This window comes from Rhagoletis zephyria, unplaced genomic scaffold, assembly GCF_001687245.7.
Source record: "Rhagoletis zephyria isolate East Lansing unplaced genomic scaffold, Rhagoletis_zephyria_1.1 Rzeph_scaffold_00008, whole genome shotgun sequence".
Taxonomy (NCBI): Eukaryota; Metazoa; Arthropoda; class Insecta; order Diptera; family Tephritidae; genus Rhagoletis; species Rhagoletis zephyria.
The window spans coordinates 791,222-811,813 of record NW_016157092.1 but is presented as its reverse complement, the minus strand read 5'-3'; the positions used below and the strand labels follow the sequence as shown (position 1 = coordinate 811,813).

The following is a 20,592-nucleotide window of genomic DNA, read 5'->3' as shown; positions in this document are numbered from 1 at the left end:
AGTTACAAGACAGCAAGCTACAAGTAAAGTGAGCGGAGAATTGAGTTGCGAATAAGCAAGCTATAAGTTTAATTGTGTTAACAAGTAGTAAAGCGTTGTTATTGCTTTAACAAGTATTGTAAAGTGTTTTTACTGTATTAGCAAGTATTGTAAATTGTTTGTTGTACAATAAAGTTAATTGTACTACAATTCGGTCATCCTTAGCATTTATTTAACAATCCAGCGATACGAGCCCGAGTATATTTGGGTAATCCCTCAAGGTTTCGAGGATAATCGTAACAATACATATGAGTACATTTGAATTTTAAAATTAACTAACAAAGTAATATCTAAGTACGTTTTAATCATCATTAGCGGTAATATTCCCTAAGTTGGGCAAAAAATGTTTGCTACCAATGCTTGCTTGCCTACGCTTTGTTATTGTTTATGATTTTCTGGCGGGCTACTGCGGTGCTTGTGGCTTTGTTCGAGCTTATTATTATTTTAGTTTTAGTTAAGGCTAGCGACTCAATGCAGCCCGCAAATCGTAATGAGCGTAATAATGACCTTAACCACAACAGCCACAATAACAAAAATAAGATTGGCAAGAATAAGCTATGAGTATTAGCTAGAGTAGTAACAGCAACGATTTAAATGCACAATATATCCTCGCCTTATTAGTTAAATCTTTCTAGGTATGTATGAATGTATGTACATATGTACAAACTGTTGATGCTACGCAAGCGACACAAGCAAAAAAAACAGTCTTGATATTGTTTTTTTTCAGTTGAAGATGGTAGGGATGAAGAACTGTGAACTGTTGTGATTTTTTGATGTAGAGTGCGATATATTGCGATATATTGCTTTTTGCCTGCCGGTGCGTATGGGTAATTTTATAATATTTTACACTCTGTAACTCATTCATTTGCGCGCTTCGTATATGACTATAGATGCCTATGCACATACCAACATTTCCACTCAGCAGAATAGGATCAACATGGTTTCCAAATTTTAACGGTTTGATGCTTCTACTATGCAGTTCATTTCGCAAACAAACGACACCAAAAACAAAGTAATATGCAAAGTAAAATTTAATCCTTCTCCAGAATAGGTTCAGTGCAAAAATTTTTACAATATGTAGGTAAGTTTCGAAATCAAGTGTTATATTTCTCAACTAATCACTTATTTTAAACCTAATTATTAGCAAAATTAATCGAAGGAAATCTTTTAATCCAGAGTTTTAAAGCGGCAATTGCAATTCTTTTAAACGAAGGCTTAATTGCAAAAAAAATCATGAGAGAAAGTGTCAAAGTCAATTTCATATCTGTTTGCATGTAGATGAAAGACACAATCAAACAATTCCAAAAGGGGTGCATCCATGCATCCGTATCTGCTAGTTCGCATTCAGTTGCAGTTGTTCCCGCAACAGTGAATAAGAATATGCGAAGGGAAAGATATAATTTCAAAGAAAAAAACACAAGAAAGCATTAAGTGGGAAACAATACTAAGTACTATACAATGTCTTTTATTTTGAATGGAGAAAATTGTTTGACTATTTAAGTTACTGCTTTCAGGATCATTTCTTTGCCGACATCATACATTTTAAGGAGTTCGTTCAATGTAATTTTTAGAACAATAGAAACGACCATGTTGCCACAAAGAAATAATATTGGACTTCTAACTGTAGTAAGTAGTCCTTAATAATAATAATAATATTTTCGCAGTTAGACTTTGGGTATGCCGAGCTTTTCCTTCAATTCGGGGTCTAAATCTGGGTGTTGTTACCCCATTTACGCCGCCTCCGAACGACAAATGGATTTATGAGAAGCTTTTTTTATGGCTGAAGGTTGCCATTGAATGCCGAGGCGAGCAGTTTAAATAGAAAATTGTTTATAAAATTGTTGGGATGTTACTTTGACCAGGATCAAGGAGAGTTCCATAATACAGCGGCATGCTGGCATGACAATCTGGTAGACAAAATAAAACCCCGAAATAGTTTTATTTCTGATATTAAGACCACATAGTCACTAATATCCTTACACCAATGAAAATTCATTTAAAATAAAATTTTAAGAGGAAGTTTAGTCAATAAAACCAATGGCACTGTTCTTCATTTAAATTCCTTTTTAATCAGAAATTGATTGTTTTAAAGGTTATCAGTTTGTCAGAATAAATATATTTTTTTAATTTTTGTATGTATGTTACCTCATAACATTGGACCACGTTAACCGATATCGATAATTCTATTGGAAAGGTATGTAGTGTCCCCGAGATGCGTCCATACTAACATGGTTTGGATGCGATCATTACATCATGAAGAAATTAACGGCACTCCTAAATTTTTATATGAGAATTGAAGTCGGTTGTGTTTTTTGCTTAAAAATTATTGGTTCTTATTCAATTTGAAAATATGTCAAAATGAAACCAAGGTGGTTTTGATTGGTAAAAATTTTAAAATCACATTGAACCTATTCTGCTGAAAGGGATTATATGTATGCTGTTTGTTGAGGTTAATTAATGCCTTGTAAGCGCATTTCATTTACGCTTGCATTTTCGTAGCTTTTATAGGCCAAAAACAGCTATCAACGGATCATCAGCAAAGCAGCCAAAAGTAAACAATGCTGCCATGGAAATTGCGTAACTCGAATTTTAAGTGTAATTAGTTCGTTTATTAGTGGCAGCTTCATACGCGCACATGGTGGGAGCTATTGTTTTAATTATCTACTTTTAAATGTGTGCAAATGCGTGGTTTTGTGGTGTGCCATAAATTGTGACACAAAATGCAGGCATTCCCATAAGTCCGTGTAAAACACGAACCAAGGCCCACGCGAAATTTGATAGCATTCGTTTGGTAAAGGGTGCCATATGCAGCAGTTCCATCAATTCAACTAAATGCGTGAATGCCTCGTAACAACGTAAACTTACTAAATTTTGTATGGTTTATTTACGAGATTCACTTGGTTACGAGGCATATACGCGTTTTGATGAAGACCCATATTATGTTTTATAGCAAAAGCTTTTATGTGTATAGGAAGGTGAAGTCTTAAAATAAACTTTTTAATTTTCATTGTTTGTACATCCTTTAAACTGTACAGTTTATAGTATGTAAGTACAATGTGGTTAGTCTAGCGGGGCATCAAAATATAGCAAAGCAAATGCCATCAATAATACATATAAGAGAACTGTCAGTCATAACCAGGAATTAGTGCATACGTGGAGCGCATTTATATGATTACCGGCTTCAAAGGATACTTTTAAATATTATCATCCCAGTAGGGGTTTCAAAGATGATACACATGTACATAAATAAATATGCGCATGCAAGAGTGTCCACGAACTTCGTCCCATTTATAGCCCTTGACATGACAGGCAGCTTGAGAAACCACTTTTATCCTAGCGGGTTCCAACCAAGGTTGTTGCGAATATTCCCATTCGCATTCGCAACCGCGGAGCTTCCACACTAATTTTACATTCGCATTCGCATTCGCAATAATCAATGCGGAGCTTTTGCGAATGCGAATGTTGTGCAAGTGCACCGATAAAACGCATATCTGGCAAACAAAATCACAGATTGTAGCCATTAGTTTTTGCCTGCGGTCGTGTTACCCGGGCGCCGCACATGGGAGTATTTGTGTAACAAAACTGGTCAAATGTAATGTATATCAACTTTGATAAAAGTGTTTCAAAACATATTATTTCTTCGTCATAGACTTTCCCACTTCTACTTGACCTTTGACCTCCGTCAAAGAGAACATTGTCCTTTTAATAATTTTTTTTTATTATTTTCTATACTTTAAATACCTCCACTGGTTTCTTTCTTTATTATGATTTTTCTGGACCAATCTTAAAAAAGCTACTAGACATAAAAGAAGAAAGTGTGCATTGTAATTTTAAACCAAATTTTCGTGATTTGCTTTTGATGTTACATATATTTGTTTCAACCACTTCAAATGGGACTCTTTGGGGAATTTATTTTTAGCAAACATTTTAAAAACAGCAATTTTGTTTACTCGTCGGGCAATACTTTTTCATAGGGATATACATTGAATCATTGGCTAAAAACTTCTGTTGTAAAACTCTCACCTAAGTCTTCGTTCTTTGCAATTTATAGTGAAAGAGTAAGCTCCTTCAATAGGGATTTCCAGAAGAAATAGTCAACGTTTGGCTACAGAGAGAATCGATGCTTAAATAATTAAAAAGCTACAGGTCTGACGTTGAATTAGGTAAGAATTACGTAACTATCTGAGACCCTCATCATCCGTGATTCCAATAATACAAATGCTTATAAAAACAATAACAATATTATGATCAAATTCGGCTGGCAGCAAAACAGAATTTTGTTCAAAATTTTCATTCATTCTACTTCCAGCTCTCCTTAAAGGTAAAATTAGTAAGGTAAAACAAAATACGCGCTATCGCGCTATCAGAAAAAAGATTTTCTTTTAATTAATTTTTGAATTCTTTAACATAGATCCAAGACATAGACCCGCCACCTTGGACTGGTTCGGTTTAATGCAAAAATAATTGGTATCGATAACTTCATTTTATTAAACTGATTTGTTTCTCAAAATTATATGAAGTCCAGCTTACCTGTTATACCTTCTTCCTTCAGAAATATGTACATACATAACAAAGACCACCATTGATTGGTTTGATAAAGTTTCATAGCGAATTTGTGAATACGCACATATTTTCTCAATATTAAATCAAAACAATTGCATGATTGTCCATTTAGGAATTCTTCATTAATTTTCAACGAGGGAAATTACCATCATTAACACATAGTGAACACACTACTTAAAATAAGTAGCAGAAAGCGCGCCAACGCTAATTGTCTGTACGCGCGAAAGCGAAACGAAAAACCAAAAATTTTAAAGCTGTTGTATTTAACGAGAATATGTAAAAGCAAAAGAAAAACCCAGGTAGTCAAAAGAAACTCGTAAAATAATTTCTAGTTAATGTACATTCGTAATTTAAGATCTATCTGCTCCTTAGCACTTCACCGCTGCAACTGAGTAATAGTTATTAAAAACCAAGGTGCTTAAGTGAAAAAATAGCGTAAAAAATGGCTGAGGTTAGACGAAAGAAAATGAAATAAGTTATATGTAGTACGAAAAACTTACCAACTCCGCCAAGAACAGTGCTTGGCTCCAATTTGGCTTTCTTTGTGGCTAAATCCTGATTATTATTGTCGGAAGCGGGCGCCATAACTGCAGCTTGACTTAAAAGTTCGTCGCTTCCTCGCTGCACAGTTAAAAGTCATTGTAATGGGAATTGTTGTTGCCATTGTCGTTGGTGTAGTTTGTTGCAAAGTAACAGTAGCAGGAGCACGAGCACGGAAAATAGAATAAAACATAGAAAACGAGAGAGCGCAATAAGTATTTGTGTAACACGAATAAAAGTGAAAAACAGCATAAGGCTGCCGTTTCGATAAGAGCGATTTCACTTCGCACGACATCGCTTTGACATTGAAATGCTTAAATTTGGTATGTTGTGCTTTCGGCTAGCCACTTAGCCAATGTACGCAGATACATTGTAGGCGAAGTCGGGCAATTAAAATTCGCTCTTACCGAAATCGGGGCCTAAGAATAAAATATATGTATGTATGTATATATATATATATATATTTGTTTATATATTTATGTATGAACGTAAGTAAATATTTAATATTTGTTTGTAGTAAATAAATTACGCAGATGTTTTTATTTCAAGCTAAGTAAGTAAGTGAATAGGAGATTAAAATTGAGTAGCGTATGTCAACAAAAGCAGGAGGAAGCAGCTCCCGCTCGCAGCATATTTGTTGACAAAGCGGACTGGACGCCAGGAATAAATAGCATAAGCACATAAATATAGCTTTAGAAGTAGCGGAAAGCGCTCTTTGCTTAAAACAAATAGGGCGGAGGAAATTACAGTTGGTCTTAGAGTAGAACAAAGTGAATCTGTAAAGTAGTGTTGTTGGCGGTGGTGGTAGGCAGCAATAAAAAAACACGACGCAGAAGAGACTCGCCTTCCTCGTTGTGTGGCAGCCGCTAAAAAAACTTAACGAACGTAGAATGTAACAAGCAAAGGGATACAGCTAGCTAATGGTCTTTGGACAGAATTGTTAATTATTGCCTTTTATCTGCCATAATAAAACCGTATTTTAAATAGGAATATAAGTTTACTATATTTGTAGATCCCGGGTTTAATATTTTTATTTTCTAATTAATAGCCAATTAATAACAAAAAATTTTCTTATTTATTTTACTGGTAAGTTTTTTAATCATCATACGAGTATAAGAAGAATTCTCCTTATTTATCACCAATTAATGCAATACCTACTTGCTTATGTATATTAGGGCGGAAATGATTCGACTTGTAATTCAATGAAAATTTGCTGAAGAAACCATGGTTCTAAAATCAATTTGGAGTTTGCCCAATTGCGTAAATAGGCTTTGAAGAATATGTGAAAATATTCACTATTGCACCCTCTGGTGGAAGTTTTAACAAAAAGCTAAGTTTAGAAATAGTTTCCTTATACCCTAATGTATATTCAGTACATATCGATGGCCCCGAGTTATGTATTTTATTTGAACAATTTATGTTATCTCAGATGTGCATATTTACCATGTATGTATTCACTATATAACTTAAATCTGAACATAAGACAAAGTAAATAAGGCTAAGTTAAGATAGTTTGTCTAACTGATGTCTGAGTTAAGTTGAAACAATGTGCTGGGCTGTGTAAGTACAAAGTTAAGCCATTTCGTTAAAACAGTTCATCGCACGAAGTTTATGATATCTAATTCTGTGATTATCCCACCCAATAGTTTACCACTCACAGTTTGAAGCCTCTGGCAAGATTTGAAGAATGAATAAACAGTAGGGTGCAATTGTTAAAGTTTGTTGAATTTTCATAATTTTTGTACGAAGTTTGAAATGTGGATTAATGTGGCGCTGGTTAGTGCCAGACTTTTATAAAAAAATATAAACATGAAATAAACAAAAGAAAGAGCCAAAACTAGTCAAAATGTCACTTGACTTAATCAGCTAATCAAAAGGTTATGTATGTACGTGTCGAATGTGAGCATATTTTTACTTCATGTATCTATACACAGTAGGAAAATGTAATGTATGGTAACCGAAAAAATAATCAGTATTGAATACATTAGAATGCTGATTACATAGTTAGCAGTAATATTAGCGAGAACGCATAAGAAATACATTATATTATTTATCACGCATGTAATGCATTACTACTTTTCCGACTGGGTATGTATCTATTTATTTGCCTTAACATGCGATAAATAAACAATCAATGAAAATCAAGTCAATAAGTAAACACAGGCATATGTATCTTTGTACGCCAGGCAAACGCGCACACACAACCTGCTAAACCTCCACAATCAAGTGCATCCGTTGCTGGCATCGCAGCGAAAGTCTGCGAATAAACAAAGAGCAAAAGCCGCAAATTGAAAAGGGTAATTTTGTGTGAAGTATGTACTTTTTCAGGTCATTTTCTACTACTACTATCGTACAATTGTGTATGTTTCTGATCGAGCTATTTATGTACATATGTATGTGTGTGCATAGTGCATGCAAACTGTGAGTCAGCTACAGTTGCTCTACTCGAATTCGTCTGGATTACATTTGTTTGTCTGCTGTCGTGGTTGTGAAGCACTTATTCATCCCCACCCGCCTGCCTGCGCCTTAAAGTGTGCTACACTGGGTGGTGTAGAATATGCAAAAAGTTAGTGTTTCATTGATTGCTATGGTATGCGAGTTAGCTTGATGGTTTGGTGGCTGACCGGTTGGTTGACTTTATGTGACAAGAAGCAATGATTGGCGAATTGCTCGTCTGTCTCTTACCTACATCGAAATCTACGAAGGAATAAGTGCAAAAAGTATGCAATTTGAGTGATAATAAAAAGGAAGGTGGAAAGTATAAAATAAAGAATTGAAAAAATTCGAAGCGAAAATAGATGAAGTGTGAAAGCGCTTGAAAGAATACTAAGGTCGCATAGTATTTGAATAATAGAAAACATTTAATGATGTGCACCCATCCAGATAATGCATTTGAGGTACATAAAAAATGGAAAAATAAAGTGAAACCAAGCGAAACGAAATTTAAGTAACTACTATCAATTAAGTACATAAGTGTTCCCTTTTTGTATGTACCTTCTAACATCCTTAAACGGATAAAAGCTAAAATTCATTTGATACATTCGCGGTGCTTGGTTGAAAACTCGCCAAAAATACCCCTGCGCACATAAAATAGTGTATATGGCCACTATTTAAGTGCAGGACTAAAAAATTTTAAAAATGCTGCATAAGCGATGTGCTAATCAAATATTTAAGATACTTTTAGATGTATTAAATGTACACTTTCTGTTGGCCTTATTGCATATACATATACAACGCCATGAAGCTAAGACAGAACAAAACTACAGATGTGAATTTTAGTAACTTTGGGCAGGATTTAGTGGATTAGTAAACACATATTCACTACTGAGTGTCTTGCCATTAAATTTTCCAAGCATTTATAAAATAAATTAGAACACACGCTGCACACGCTTTCATGTTTATTTAAACGCATGCAACCCAAATTGCGAGGCCTACTGCCTGGAGATATGTATGTATGTATGTTTGTATGAATCTATGTACTTGTAGTCGTAAACTGGGTTATTCTTCATGGAGTCTCACCTTGCTCTCAGTTGAATGCTTTAGCCCCTCAAACATAATATACACGGTAGGGCTTTGCATTTAGAAGTATGTATGTATGTATGTATGTATGTACATTCGTCTTTGCAAGCTTAAATATAGCCACACAAATGCAAGTAAAATATACCACCCGACTGTAGACAAATAAAAAGTCATTGCCTACTTTTTGGCACACAGCCCAAGGGCCCTTCTACGATTACAAACAAAACTGCAGCTAATTTCGTGCACTCAACTTGGTATGTGCGGCAGTGAATGCGAAATGTCTGAGCATAGAGTGCAATAAACTAGAAAATCGTTGTGAAAATGAGATTCAGAGCTGATGAAGGAAGGATGCTGTAAATGGTTGGTTGATGTGCTTTATATGTATGTATATGGGACGTTCCATGACAAACGGACCAAAGCTTTACCTAAAACTCTATGGGATAGAAATTAAAAAAAAGTATATCAAAAGACTCATGAATTTATATTCCGTCTACAATCTATTATGGAAAAGTTTATACCGAACATTCTCAGCTCAGGTTTTTCGATTAGGTTACTTATCAACTGATTGGTTAATCAATAATATTTTTATAACAATAAAAGTAATCTTTAGCCTTTATCAATTTATAATTTATGGTATTCCTGTGCAAATTTAATTCTGGGACTTCTTTAAAGTCACACTGTCTCAAACGCTGCGGAAAGAAAATCTAAAATTACAGTTCGCTGATGAAATTAACACTAAAATATAATTGATCGAATATCGACCACGGGATCACCAGATTCGCTTAAATGTTTCTTTTTTGCTGTAAAATTGAAGATGTATGAAAACTAAAACCAATTTGTCATTTTCGTCAAATATTTACTAAATAATTATGAAACTTTAGCCACCTATTCATTTCTGTGCCCTTTACATCTGTACATGTGAAAATGAAAATCAAAATTACTTCTTCCAAATAACCGATGCCAAATTGGCGTCTTTTTGATATCTTTTTGCGAAAAGTTTGTTGATTTTAGTTAAATAAATAATTTATTTCAAAGCAATTTTTATTTATTTTGAAGATAAAGCTAATCTGTGGAAAGTGAAGTCAAAGGAAGTAAAATGAAGTGACGAAGTGAAGGCTTCCAAAGTGAATTGAAAAACTTCAATTGAAGTTAAAGCGGCAGCACTGATTTAAACTCTTCCATGATAAATAGTGGCCCGAATATGGATCAGTCATTTTGAATTTTTAAAATCTGACCACAAGAACCCCCCATTGCAAAGTTTAATTTTTCCAATCCGATACATAGATTCCTCATCAGCGACCCCTAAACCTCATGCATAACGAATTCTATATGAATTCGGGAAATTTTTAAAAAAATTTCCGCCATATTGAATATTGAAACTCTGATGGCACATTCGTGATCAGCGACTCTAAAAACATTAGAATCCGTTTTGATTTAATAACTGACAACTCTTCTAACAAACGAAATGACATATTAATTTGCGCGTTTACGGACATGACGTTTTCCAAGGGTCGCAGCATTTACGTAATACTGAAATTCCAATTCTGCCACATCTTGTTTGATGCATTAAACATTTAATAGTCTTTGACATGGAACGTCCCGTATGTATGTATCTGGTATTGAATGCGTTGCTTTTAAGTTGGAAGGTTTAGCATAAGATTGCGTGTGTGCCAAAATGCAAAGAATTATGTAACTACATATGTTTGTCTTTCAAATGCATTGTACTCTGCGCATTCCAACGAGTAAATATTTTAACTATTGGTGGCTGACATCGGCAAGCTTAGCAATTAAAAAAGAACTAAGCTTTTGCCACCTAATTACTAAATTTTTTGCTCTCCATCTATGTATATTTACTTCAAAAGTGTACTTTCTCTTTTTATACTTCCCGGGCACTTGTTGCTACGTTTGCGTTCATGCGGATTATGCATTAAATAAGTCAACTTCGTGCTTTGCTCTTGCATTTACCTTTTGTTTTGTGAGGTCATTTGAGTTTCATTGTTACGCTACCATGCATCCTTATTTACTTGTATTCTTTCTAACGAACGGCCATGTTTTTTGTTTTTTTGTTTTTGCTCGGAGGCAACATGCCAGCGCGCCTGCTTGTGCGCAACATGTAATAATTTTTCAGTTGAAGCAAAAACATCAGAGTAACTTGGCCTGTAAAAACTTTTGCAAACCCTTGAAAAAATAAGACATTAATTTTTTGCAGTGGTTCGTGCCAAGAATTATCGTTAATTTTAAAGGTAACCAACAAAAAAGTCACTAAAACATCTGCTAGGTATAGGTAAGCTTGTAGCTGAAGTTGTAACCAAATTAGTTTTTTACAAAAGTCGGCGAAAGTATGGTGGTAATAAAATGCGTTTCGAAAAAAGAGCAAACAATAAAGTTGAGAAGTCCAGTTATACTTACAGCTAAAAACATGGAAATATCACCAAAAGTTTAAGCAAAATACAAACAGAAAAAAAACTCACCAACTAGTACGTATGTAGTTCGAAATGATTTTTATGAAATGAAAATGCAGCAAGTCCAGGGTGAAAAGAAAAAATGTAAGCACATGCTTAGTATGTGGCCCAAAAGTATGCTTTAAATTCGCGAAGTGACCACAGCGCAGCCAACAAGCAAGCAACATGCCAGCGGGGGCGTAAACGTTGCACAATACCCAAGAGTGCCACAACATGGAAACTGAGAAACATTGCAATCCCATGCCAACCGTTCGCTCGTGTGCCACATGCATGTGTAAATATGTTTTGCTAGCTACACGAATGAGCAAACTCATTCGCAAGCAATTTATCGCAGCTGCTCGTTGCAATTGCAACAAAATAGAAGAAAAAACATGACAAAATAGCAAACCAGTTGCAGCAACCAAACAAACCGTGTTACAACAGTACGGAGAAAATGAGGGTCTGAGATAGAGGTTTCGTCAGTGTACGACAAATGGGTGCGGTGAAGAGCCATTCTTTGTGCGGTTCGTTGGCTTCGCGAGTGAGTTGCTGCTGGTAGGAAAGCCGCACACTTGTACTACCACTACTAAGTACCACTGCAGCAACCCAGTCGGAAACAGTGAAGTATAACATGCGCCCTGGAATGTATCGGCTTTACGCTTTACACGCGTCTATTTCTGTCAACTGGAAAATCTACTTGAATGACTACTACAGGCCAAAGCATATACACGGCGGCCGCTGTCGTGTAGTGGTTACGAAGGCGGACTACCATTCTGCAGGGCCTGTGTTCAAGCCCAGGCTCCGACTAATATATCTGAAACCGTATTCAAAAGTATGCCACATTTGTTGTTTTATTTCGATATTTCTTTTATAACTGATTTGCGCGATTGAACAAAATGGAAGCGAACAATAATTCAAATTTATTTTAATAATTCAAATTTAAAACGGGCTGTATTAAGAAAACCAACCTACTTTCACTTTGCGTCGAATAAGTGATGTGTTTATACTTGTTTTCTAACCGATTTGAGAAATAATAAACTGATTTGAAATCAAATTCGAGCCAATACACTTGAAATTCAGAACGTATTGAAATTTGGTTTATGCATCCGCACTAAATCACAGCGAACTGGGTCAAAGCGCTTTATGTGTCGGCATAAACAAAGTAACTAAGAAGAAACGTAAGCAATCGAATATACATACACATTTCAGGGTTGCTTCTGTTTGCCGTCGACTAGCAAAAGTTGAACGCAAGTCTACTTTGGCTCATCCGATTTTTGTACACTGCGGCCGTTTGAATAGCCATTTACACGGCTCGACAAAAATTTCTCCGCGTAAAGGCAGCTTTGGCTGGTATACATTCCAGGATGCATATTTTTCGCTCACGCCGCTGTTCTAGCAAAATATTTTGTCGCTCGCTTGCATGGCGATGCATTTTTTCATACAATCGTATTCGTCGACCTTTTCTGGTAGAAAAAGATAATGCATTCCACATTTCCAACTAGGAAGTTCTCGTGTTGTAAAACTGTGGAGTCAGACTGAGACTGCATTTTCCTCCCACTTTTGCATTTTGAAGTGTGCAGTGAAGCACCATCATATCTACGGCACGGTGGCATACACGCTAACATACAAGATTACGTAACTGTAGCATGAGCGGCTGCTTTTTTTATGCATTTATAACAGCGTATGAATATTAAAATCGAATATGTTTCTATCGATTAAAGGCTTTCCAACCACAATTTGGCAGAAAAACGAGCGTTTGAAAAGCGATGAGTTCGCAACACAATACAGGAATACATTTACGGAAATTCGCTATACATATTTTCTTTGTAGATATGAGTCAACATTTCCCATAGTCTATGCTTTATAAATTTGTCGCCGTTTTAATCTACTTATTTTTTATTGCTTTTGCAATATACTCGAGTTTTCATGAAGATAAGGGAAGCCTCCTTAGTCAAAATGCGGGCATGTTGACACAACGGAGTTTTTAAAATTAATTTTTAAATTTTATGGAACACTTTTGCGTCTGGGAATCCATAGGGCGGTCTTTTGCATTTAATGGAAAAATGTAATCTTTGGGCATCAATAGTAGGGATTTTAATCATTTCGGCGAACTCTGTTTTGCTCATCTAGCAACCGCGAAAATAAAACAGTAAGCCTTTTTAGACTTTTAACCCTTCGATTTGTGAGAAGGTCCCTAGGGACCTTGTACAATTTTAGAAGAAATAACAAGTTACTTGTCTTCATGTTTTGATTTTTTTTTCACTTGTTCTTCAAATTATTTCATTCCTAACATATATGCAGGACGTTAATTTAATCAAAAGACAACATAAATACCAAAGAAGTTGCACATGTACAGTCGAAACATCGAGCAACTCTTTGTAGGTCCCAAGGACCTTCTCACGAATCTAACGTCATCGGCACTGTCACTCATCGGAGGGTTAAAAGAATAATGACATACGAGAAGCAGTAATGATTTCTCGCTGCGAGTATATGTTACTATATTAGATACGTTATCAATAAATGAATTTCTTTGCGAATTAAACTTTGCTAATGATATTGATTTGAAAGGAGACACACATAATAGCATTTTTAAAATGTTTTTCAATACACGGACAATGCCGACTCTTGAGCTGGTGAAAATAACACTGTGCGACACTGCAAAATACCTGGGAGTGATGGTAATTTTCTCGTAGGTAATCTCGAGTAAAACAAAAATAGAAATATGTATGTAATTTCCCAAACACCTCTAAAATCTTGACTTGCGCTTAAAAACCTGGTTTTCGCACATGTGTGCACTAAAAAGTCTGAAACTTAGTTGATTAACCCTTGATGCTCAGTTTATCACGGGCTCAAGAAACAGAAACTTAAGCCTTTCGAATACTATACCCTGATGTAAAAAATAATAGGTGCAAAATTCAAAATGGCATTGTTAGGAACGCATATACAAGTATTTATAATTAGGAACGCATATACAAGTATTCAATAATTTTACTTAAAATATTGTTCTATCCAAAACAAAAACCAAACAAATATGTAGCACAAAACTAGCATTGCATACTTTTTAGAGCATTTGCTGATGTAGTATTAGCGAATCGATAGTGGAAAACACTTTTTCTCAAGGATTGGTGTTGCCGTTAATTTCTTAATAGGAATACATATATATATATGAAATCGAGATAAGATGTACAAACCTACCCAGGTACATGTTGCATTATAGTAGGCGCTGAATTTCATTTATTGAAAATAATATATTCCAGATGGTAAGAGGCAACAAATGTAAAAAGCATTCAATACAACTTGGTTCTTCAACAACAACTTCGTTCATGGCACGCTCAGTGCCATTAAATATTTTATTTTTCATTTTTATTTCATATATATTCTTTTAACTCCGTAAAGTACTTAAATATTTTTGAGCTAAATAGTTATGATGCTTCGTGTGATATGTTATACTATTTATTTCATCCTATCTAGTTAATCTCAAATAAATTTCTTAATCAGCCAATTAAATCTTTGAATAAATTTCCCACAAGCATATTAAAATTATAAATCGGCTACGTGACGAGAAAATGTGAACGACATCATCATTTAACTAAACCAATTAGACCGATTCAAATGTGTAGTAAATTTATGAAAATGGTCAAACGCAACTACTAATAGCCAATTCAAAATAACCAAAGCAACAAACAAAAAAAAACCATTGACATTTACTAATTTACGCACAGAGGTTGAAACCCATGATTAACAAAAGCATGTCTAAATATCTGTGTACTACAATAATAATTGCAGTTGAGCCTAAGCTGCTTTGATATTCCAATTTAAATTTTTGTCAAATAACCAAAAATTGAGAACGTTGTAGCGAAATAAATACCGAATTCCAGGAAACTCCCAACTCTGGATGTGAGACTAGGTAGGCCTCCTGCCGATATCCAACCGGTCACACAGGAAGGCTTTTCGAACACAGCAAGGACGTGCATTCACATGCCGGATGCTAGTTATACTTACGGAAATACGAGTGTAGAATTTAAAATACTAAGTACTCATAAAAACACATTTAAAAATTTAAAATCAATTCTGCAATTTCCTATACACAATTCTTTATAAAAGATGGTTTATATTATTATTGCTGTTATTATTGTTTTGAGGTTGTTGCACATTTTGCTGCTGCATTTGCTGAGTGCTGCTGGTGTTGATGGCTCGTTAAAAACTTAATAAATTGCTGTCAACATGCTGCCAATTGAATTATGAACCAACCAGCCACACTGGCTAATAGACCAAAACAACAAAAACAAATAGCAAAAACAACATGATGCAGTTATATCTGATCTACATAGATAGGCAAAGTAGTAAAAACATGTCCGAAAATTGCGTGCAAATTACAAATTGAAACTGATAAAATGAATTGTCGGCCTACTCGACAGTCGGCCAGTCGCCCAGTGAGCTCTGAAAATTCAGTATTTAGGCGAAAAGAGCTTTTCCACAGGAAATCAAAAATACAAAGCAGAGGCAGACAAAATCATAGAATACATACATATTTACATGTGTACATATATCAGTTTACTAATTTACCGATTTTAGATTATGCCGATGATTCAGTTAGACAAGTTTTAAATGCCGGCCAAATGCTTGCTGGTGCGTGGGGTGAGAGGGCTTGAGGAGGTGGTGTAGGCGGAAAATGTGAGACGGTACTCAGAAATATTCCCAGCATTTCAGGATTCATTTGTGTCTGCAGCATTAAATATTTATGTATTTCAGCTGCAAAAAAGATTTTCTAAATGCTTCAGCGTATGCAATGGAAACGACAAAGTGAACTCAACTGAAACGAAGTAAAGTGAAGTCATTTCTTATTCGCATTTTAATGTAGTAAATAAATCGCAAAAATTACATCAAATATTTAAACGCATTCAAGCATACATTCTAAAATGTTTATCAACGAAAGTGGAAAAAAATTACTGCGCACCTCGCAACAGGCACCAAATTGGCGAAAAAATGGTTACGAGGGCACACGAGTGAAAACAAAAATAAAAATATGCGCAGAAATAAAACGCAGCGAATAGCGAAGGTCCTTTCACTACGCAGGCCAAGGCGGTTGACTGAACTTACTGAAGCCGCATATTTGCCTAGAATTCAACAGACAAAGACAAGTATGTACAACATACATAATAGGTGAGTGAAAAGAGTGAAATGTGAAAAATAACTACAAAAAAAAAACACAAAAATAACATCATGGATAAGCAGACAGACAGTTGAACGTAGCAGAGAAGCTGACAGGTTGATATACAGGTCGACAGAGAGACAGAAAGTCGACCAAAGTCGACGGGCGTCAGCTAAAACCTACAGGTGAATGCCCATGCTTATGCAACAAAATATCTAACGAAATATTGCCAATCTTGAAATCAAAACGGCTAGCATGTATATTAGGGCGGGCCAATTTGTATGGGAGATTTTTTCGACTATGCGCGTATAACAAAGAAGGATTATACGTGTAATTTTAAAACAATTTGGTTATTTCTAAATTGATTTTGGACCCATGGTTTCCTCAGGAAATTGACCTGCCCTAATGTACATCCATATGTACATGCAAACAGTATATATGTATATGAAATTTATAAGGCATGAACGAGAGTACATTTAGTAAAACGAAAGGATTGAAATACATTCATACATAAGTATGTAGCGAGCGTGGAGTGGGCTTGGCAGAGAAAGCAACACGAACACACAAGCCAAAACCTCCTACAAACACATGTAAAAATCAGCATATGCTTGCACGGCTGGGCAAAAAACAAAGCAAGAATATGGCCACATCTGCGGCAAGCAGACTGTAGCCTGAATGGACAGACAGTGAACAGACGTAAACATTTTAACTTCATATTCTAATGCCAAAATATCAACAAACGAAACAAAAGCGAATTACATACATATGTACATGCATACATATGAAGATACCTGGGTACAAAGTCTGTGCGGAGGCAACAAAGCAGTTGCATGAACGCATGGTACCAATACTGAGGGGTGATTTGCATAAAAATTTCATCCGCTGAGCTATAGGAGGGTTTCACCTGCCACAGTCCATTTGAGCAAAGCGAGGCGCACAAGAACCTGAACAACAGCACAAAATATAGAGCCAGAAAAGGCAATAAGCAAGTTGTTACACAAACAACAATTTCAGCAGCTGAAGCATGTGTACAGAGCTGCCACCTATCCTTAGGTATGAAGTGCCATACTGAGGATAAAAAAGTGCCAAAATCTATGAAATTAAAAAATTTCTCAAAAACTTGCATCTGTCTCTAAATTCCGCCTTCAAGAAAAATTTCTATTTCCGGCTTGTTTGAATTCTCGCTTAACGACATATAACTGAAAATTCAGAAGTTATAACTTATTTTTAATACAGTCACGTTATTGTTGAAAATTAGTCATCGGCATGGTTGTCAATTTCCTTTAAATGTTAAGAGAAGGGTTGCTCAGGCTGTAAAAGTTGAAGTTTTCGCATTACAGTTAACTACAACAGGTGGGACAACTTTTTTAAATTTGCAAACTACTTGGCGTTATGTAGCTAAATAATTAATTTTTCAAACTGACAAGAATAAAGGAAAATTTCTTGCTTGCTGTTAAAAACGTTATAATAGTTCGTACATAATTAAACAACATTCCCTTCAACTTACGAATATTTATGGGAAAAGGTATCCAAATTTACACTGAGGAAAAAAACGACGTATCCCTCAAAATTTAAAGCGAAAATGTATCCAATTGGATACATGTGTATCAAAACGGCAACACAGTCGGTCGGCCGTCTTTTACCACTACCACCATATTGTAGGAGGCGAGGTACGTACGAGTTCATATGTGGACCATATTGTCGAGAGCATTAGTAGACATTGGAGATTTGGCAATGTGAATTTTGGATGAATGCAACAAAAGGAGCTTTAACATTTCCTCACGGCCAGATAGCGGGGAAAATCGTGCCAAAAAAAGCAAAAACAAACTAGCTTAAGAGGATTTTTTTTATCACAAAACTCACTGAATCCCCCTCAGAGAAGTTTGTTAATTTGAGAAAAGTCCGAATACATAAGAAACAATCAAGTGTGATAGACTTTCAACTTTGCTGAATGCGGAAGAAGTGAATAGGAAATTGGTATTAACACTTAAGTGCCATTTGGACATTCCTCTTTGAACTGCAAATAAATAACCTTTGGTGAAAATGTGTGCAAGAGTTTAAGATGGAGAAACAAAGTGAAGAAACTTGTACAGAAACAATAAATACAACAACGAAGAGAGTTTAAATTTAATGAAATGTATTTAACCGATCTTTTAAAGTATTCGAAATCAAAGTGTCACTAATATGTACCGGCATGGAAGAACAAACGATTTGTAACTCTGTTTTGTTTTCAACAGATGTTCAGGGGGGTTGGGGGAAATACACATACAAATTTGCTATCATTTAGTTAACGATAATAATAATAAAACATATTTTAATACATCTGTAAAACTTGCTTATTGAGGTAGCCTAATGGTGACAATATTGTTTTTTTTTTCGTTGCAATTAGGGGAACGAAGGGTATGCATTGGGGATTCAGTGGCTATTAGGGACCAGCTAATAAAAAAACTCATTGATTGTAGTCCCTACGCGCGGAAGAAGTGAAACTTAATTGAGGAAATGCCAGAAAGAAAGAAATGTGCGATATACATACACATGTACATATTTTCTAATATACAAAAAACGTATTTATTTGAATTTTTTAACGAACTTAAATTTTTTTTATAACCACCCGCAAAGTTTAATTATTATTTGTGACTGAGAAAACATTCATATCTACAATACTAACTAGTAGATTGTGGTAACTAAAGTAAGATATGATATGTTTTATTTCGATGTTATTATTTCTGGGAAAAAACGCATCATTTACCATTTCCAGTGAAAATTTTTCTTTAGAAAACTTGTTCAGTTCATCAGATTCGGCGGAAAGTTGACGTTGAAATCTTCTTCGAGAATTACCGGTCGATCATAACAGTCTATTTATTTTTATCTTCATATTTATCATTCGTCTTCGTCGTCATCGTCACCTTCATCTTCATCTTCATCTTCATCTTCATCTTCATCTTCATCTTCACCTTCATCTTCATCTTCATCTTCATCTTCATCTTCATCTTCATCTTCATCTTCATCTTCATCTTCATCTTCATCTTCATCTTCATCTTCATCTTCATCTCCATCTCCATCTCCATCTCCATCTCCATTTTCATCTTCATCTTCATCTTTGTTCAAAACCATTTCCTATGATACCCATATTGGGATACTTTATATATTTTAATAAATAATTTGAATTTGATCTTCGTATATAAGGCAACTCTTTAAAAAACTAAAATCATATTGCACATCTACAGGTGAAGCCCTTTCATTTGACACCACATCTTTTAAAACCAAACGAACGATACAGATTTTATGGCTTGCTGTTAAATATTTAACGCAACCCTCTGCGGTAGAGAAATTTTGAATTCGATTTTTTAACATGTGGCAACTCCTTTCATTGAACTAAAGCTATGCTGCACACCCGATGGACGAGGTCTTTCATGTGACACCTCATTTTTGAAAAACGAACGAACGATGCAGATTTTATGACCTGGTGTTAAATATTAAACGCAACCATCTCCGAAGTCGTGTAAGAAGTTTCACTTCAAAAAATTGTCAAAAATCAACGGTAATTCGTAACTAGATACTTAGAACTTCTACTTTATTACAATAAAATTGATTGGGTTACAAATCTGCATACTCAAGAAAATTCTGAAAAATCTGATTAAAAAGTTGAAAATTGGCTGAATTTTCGCGAGTTTTGCACAAAGCTTAGAAATTATATTTTTATTTTTTTTGTTGCAGAGTAAACGATAGTTTTCAAAAAATTGGCGGGAAAATATTAGAATAAAAATTGTTGCATATATTGTAAAAAAACACCAGTGTCAATATCTTTTGCCGGCACTGTATGCTGAATACTCTAAATAAAACAATGACAATATCAGTTGCTACGAATGCCTTTACATAAACCCCCCAAAGAGAAATCCTGCGGCCGGACCTGCATACATATGTATATGCACATATATTAAGAGACTACTACGCCATAAAACTAATCCTACAAAGATGAGTTAGAATTTCGCATTATAAATAGTGAAAGCGGTTCAAGGCCGACCAACATCTTACAAGTTGTAGTTCTCAAATCCACTAAAATTAAAAATCAAAATAATACATTTGTATCCGTATGCTTGAAATGACAACTTGTTTTCTCAATTTCAATGTAAATACAATACCTAAAAGAATTCTCCAAAAAAGTTTTGCCACATGAGCTGAAAACGATTCGCCAAGAGCTGAATACCACCAATAAAATATGTAACTAACGGGTGATTTTTTTGAGGTTAGGATTTTCATGCATTAGTATTTGACAGATCACGTGGGATTTCAGACATGGTGTCAAAGAGAAAGATGCTCAGTATGCTTTGACATTTC

General features: G+C 35.1%; 1 protein-coding gene across 1 annotated transcript in view; it reads right to left on the bottom strand.

The window, feature by feature from the left end:
* heph (polypyrimidine tract-binding protein 1 heph) overlaps nt 1-20,592 on the bottom strand; it is a 422,821-nt gene that overhangs the window by 187,054 nt on the left and 215,175 nt on the right. Inside the window, exon 6 of the mRNA XM_017609147.1 lies at nt 5,103-5,223. Coding sequence (XP_017464636.1) covers nt 5,103-5,223 — 121 coding nt within the window. The remainder of the gene's footprint in view (nt 1-5,102; nt 5,224-20,592) is intronic.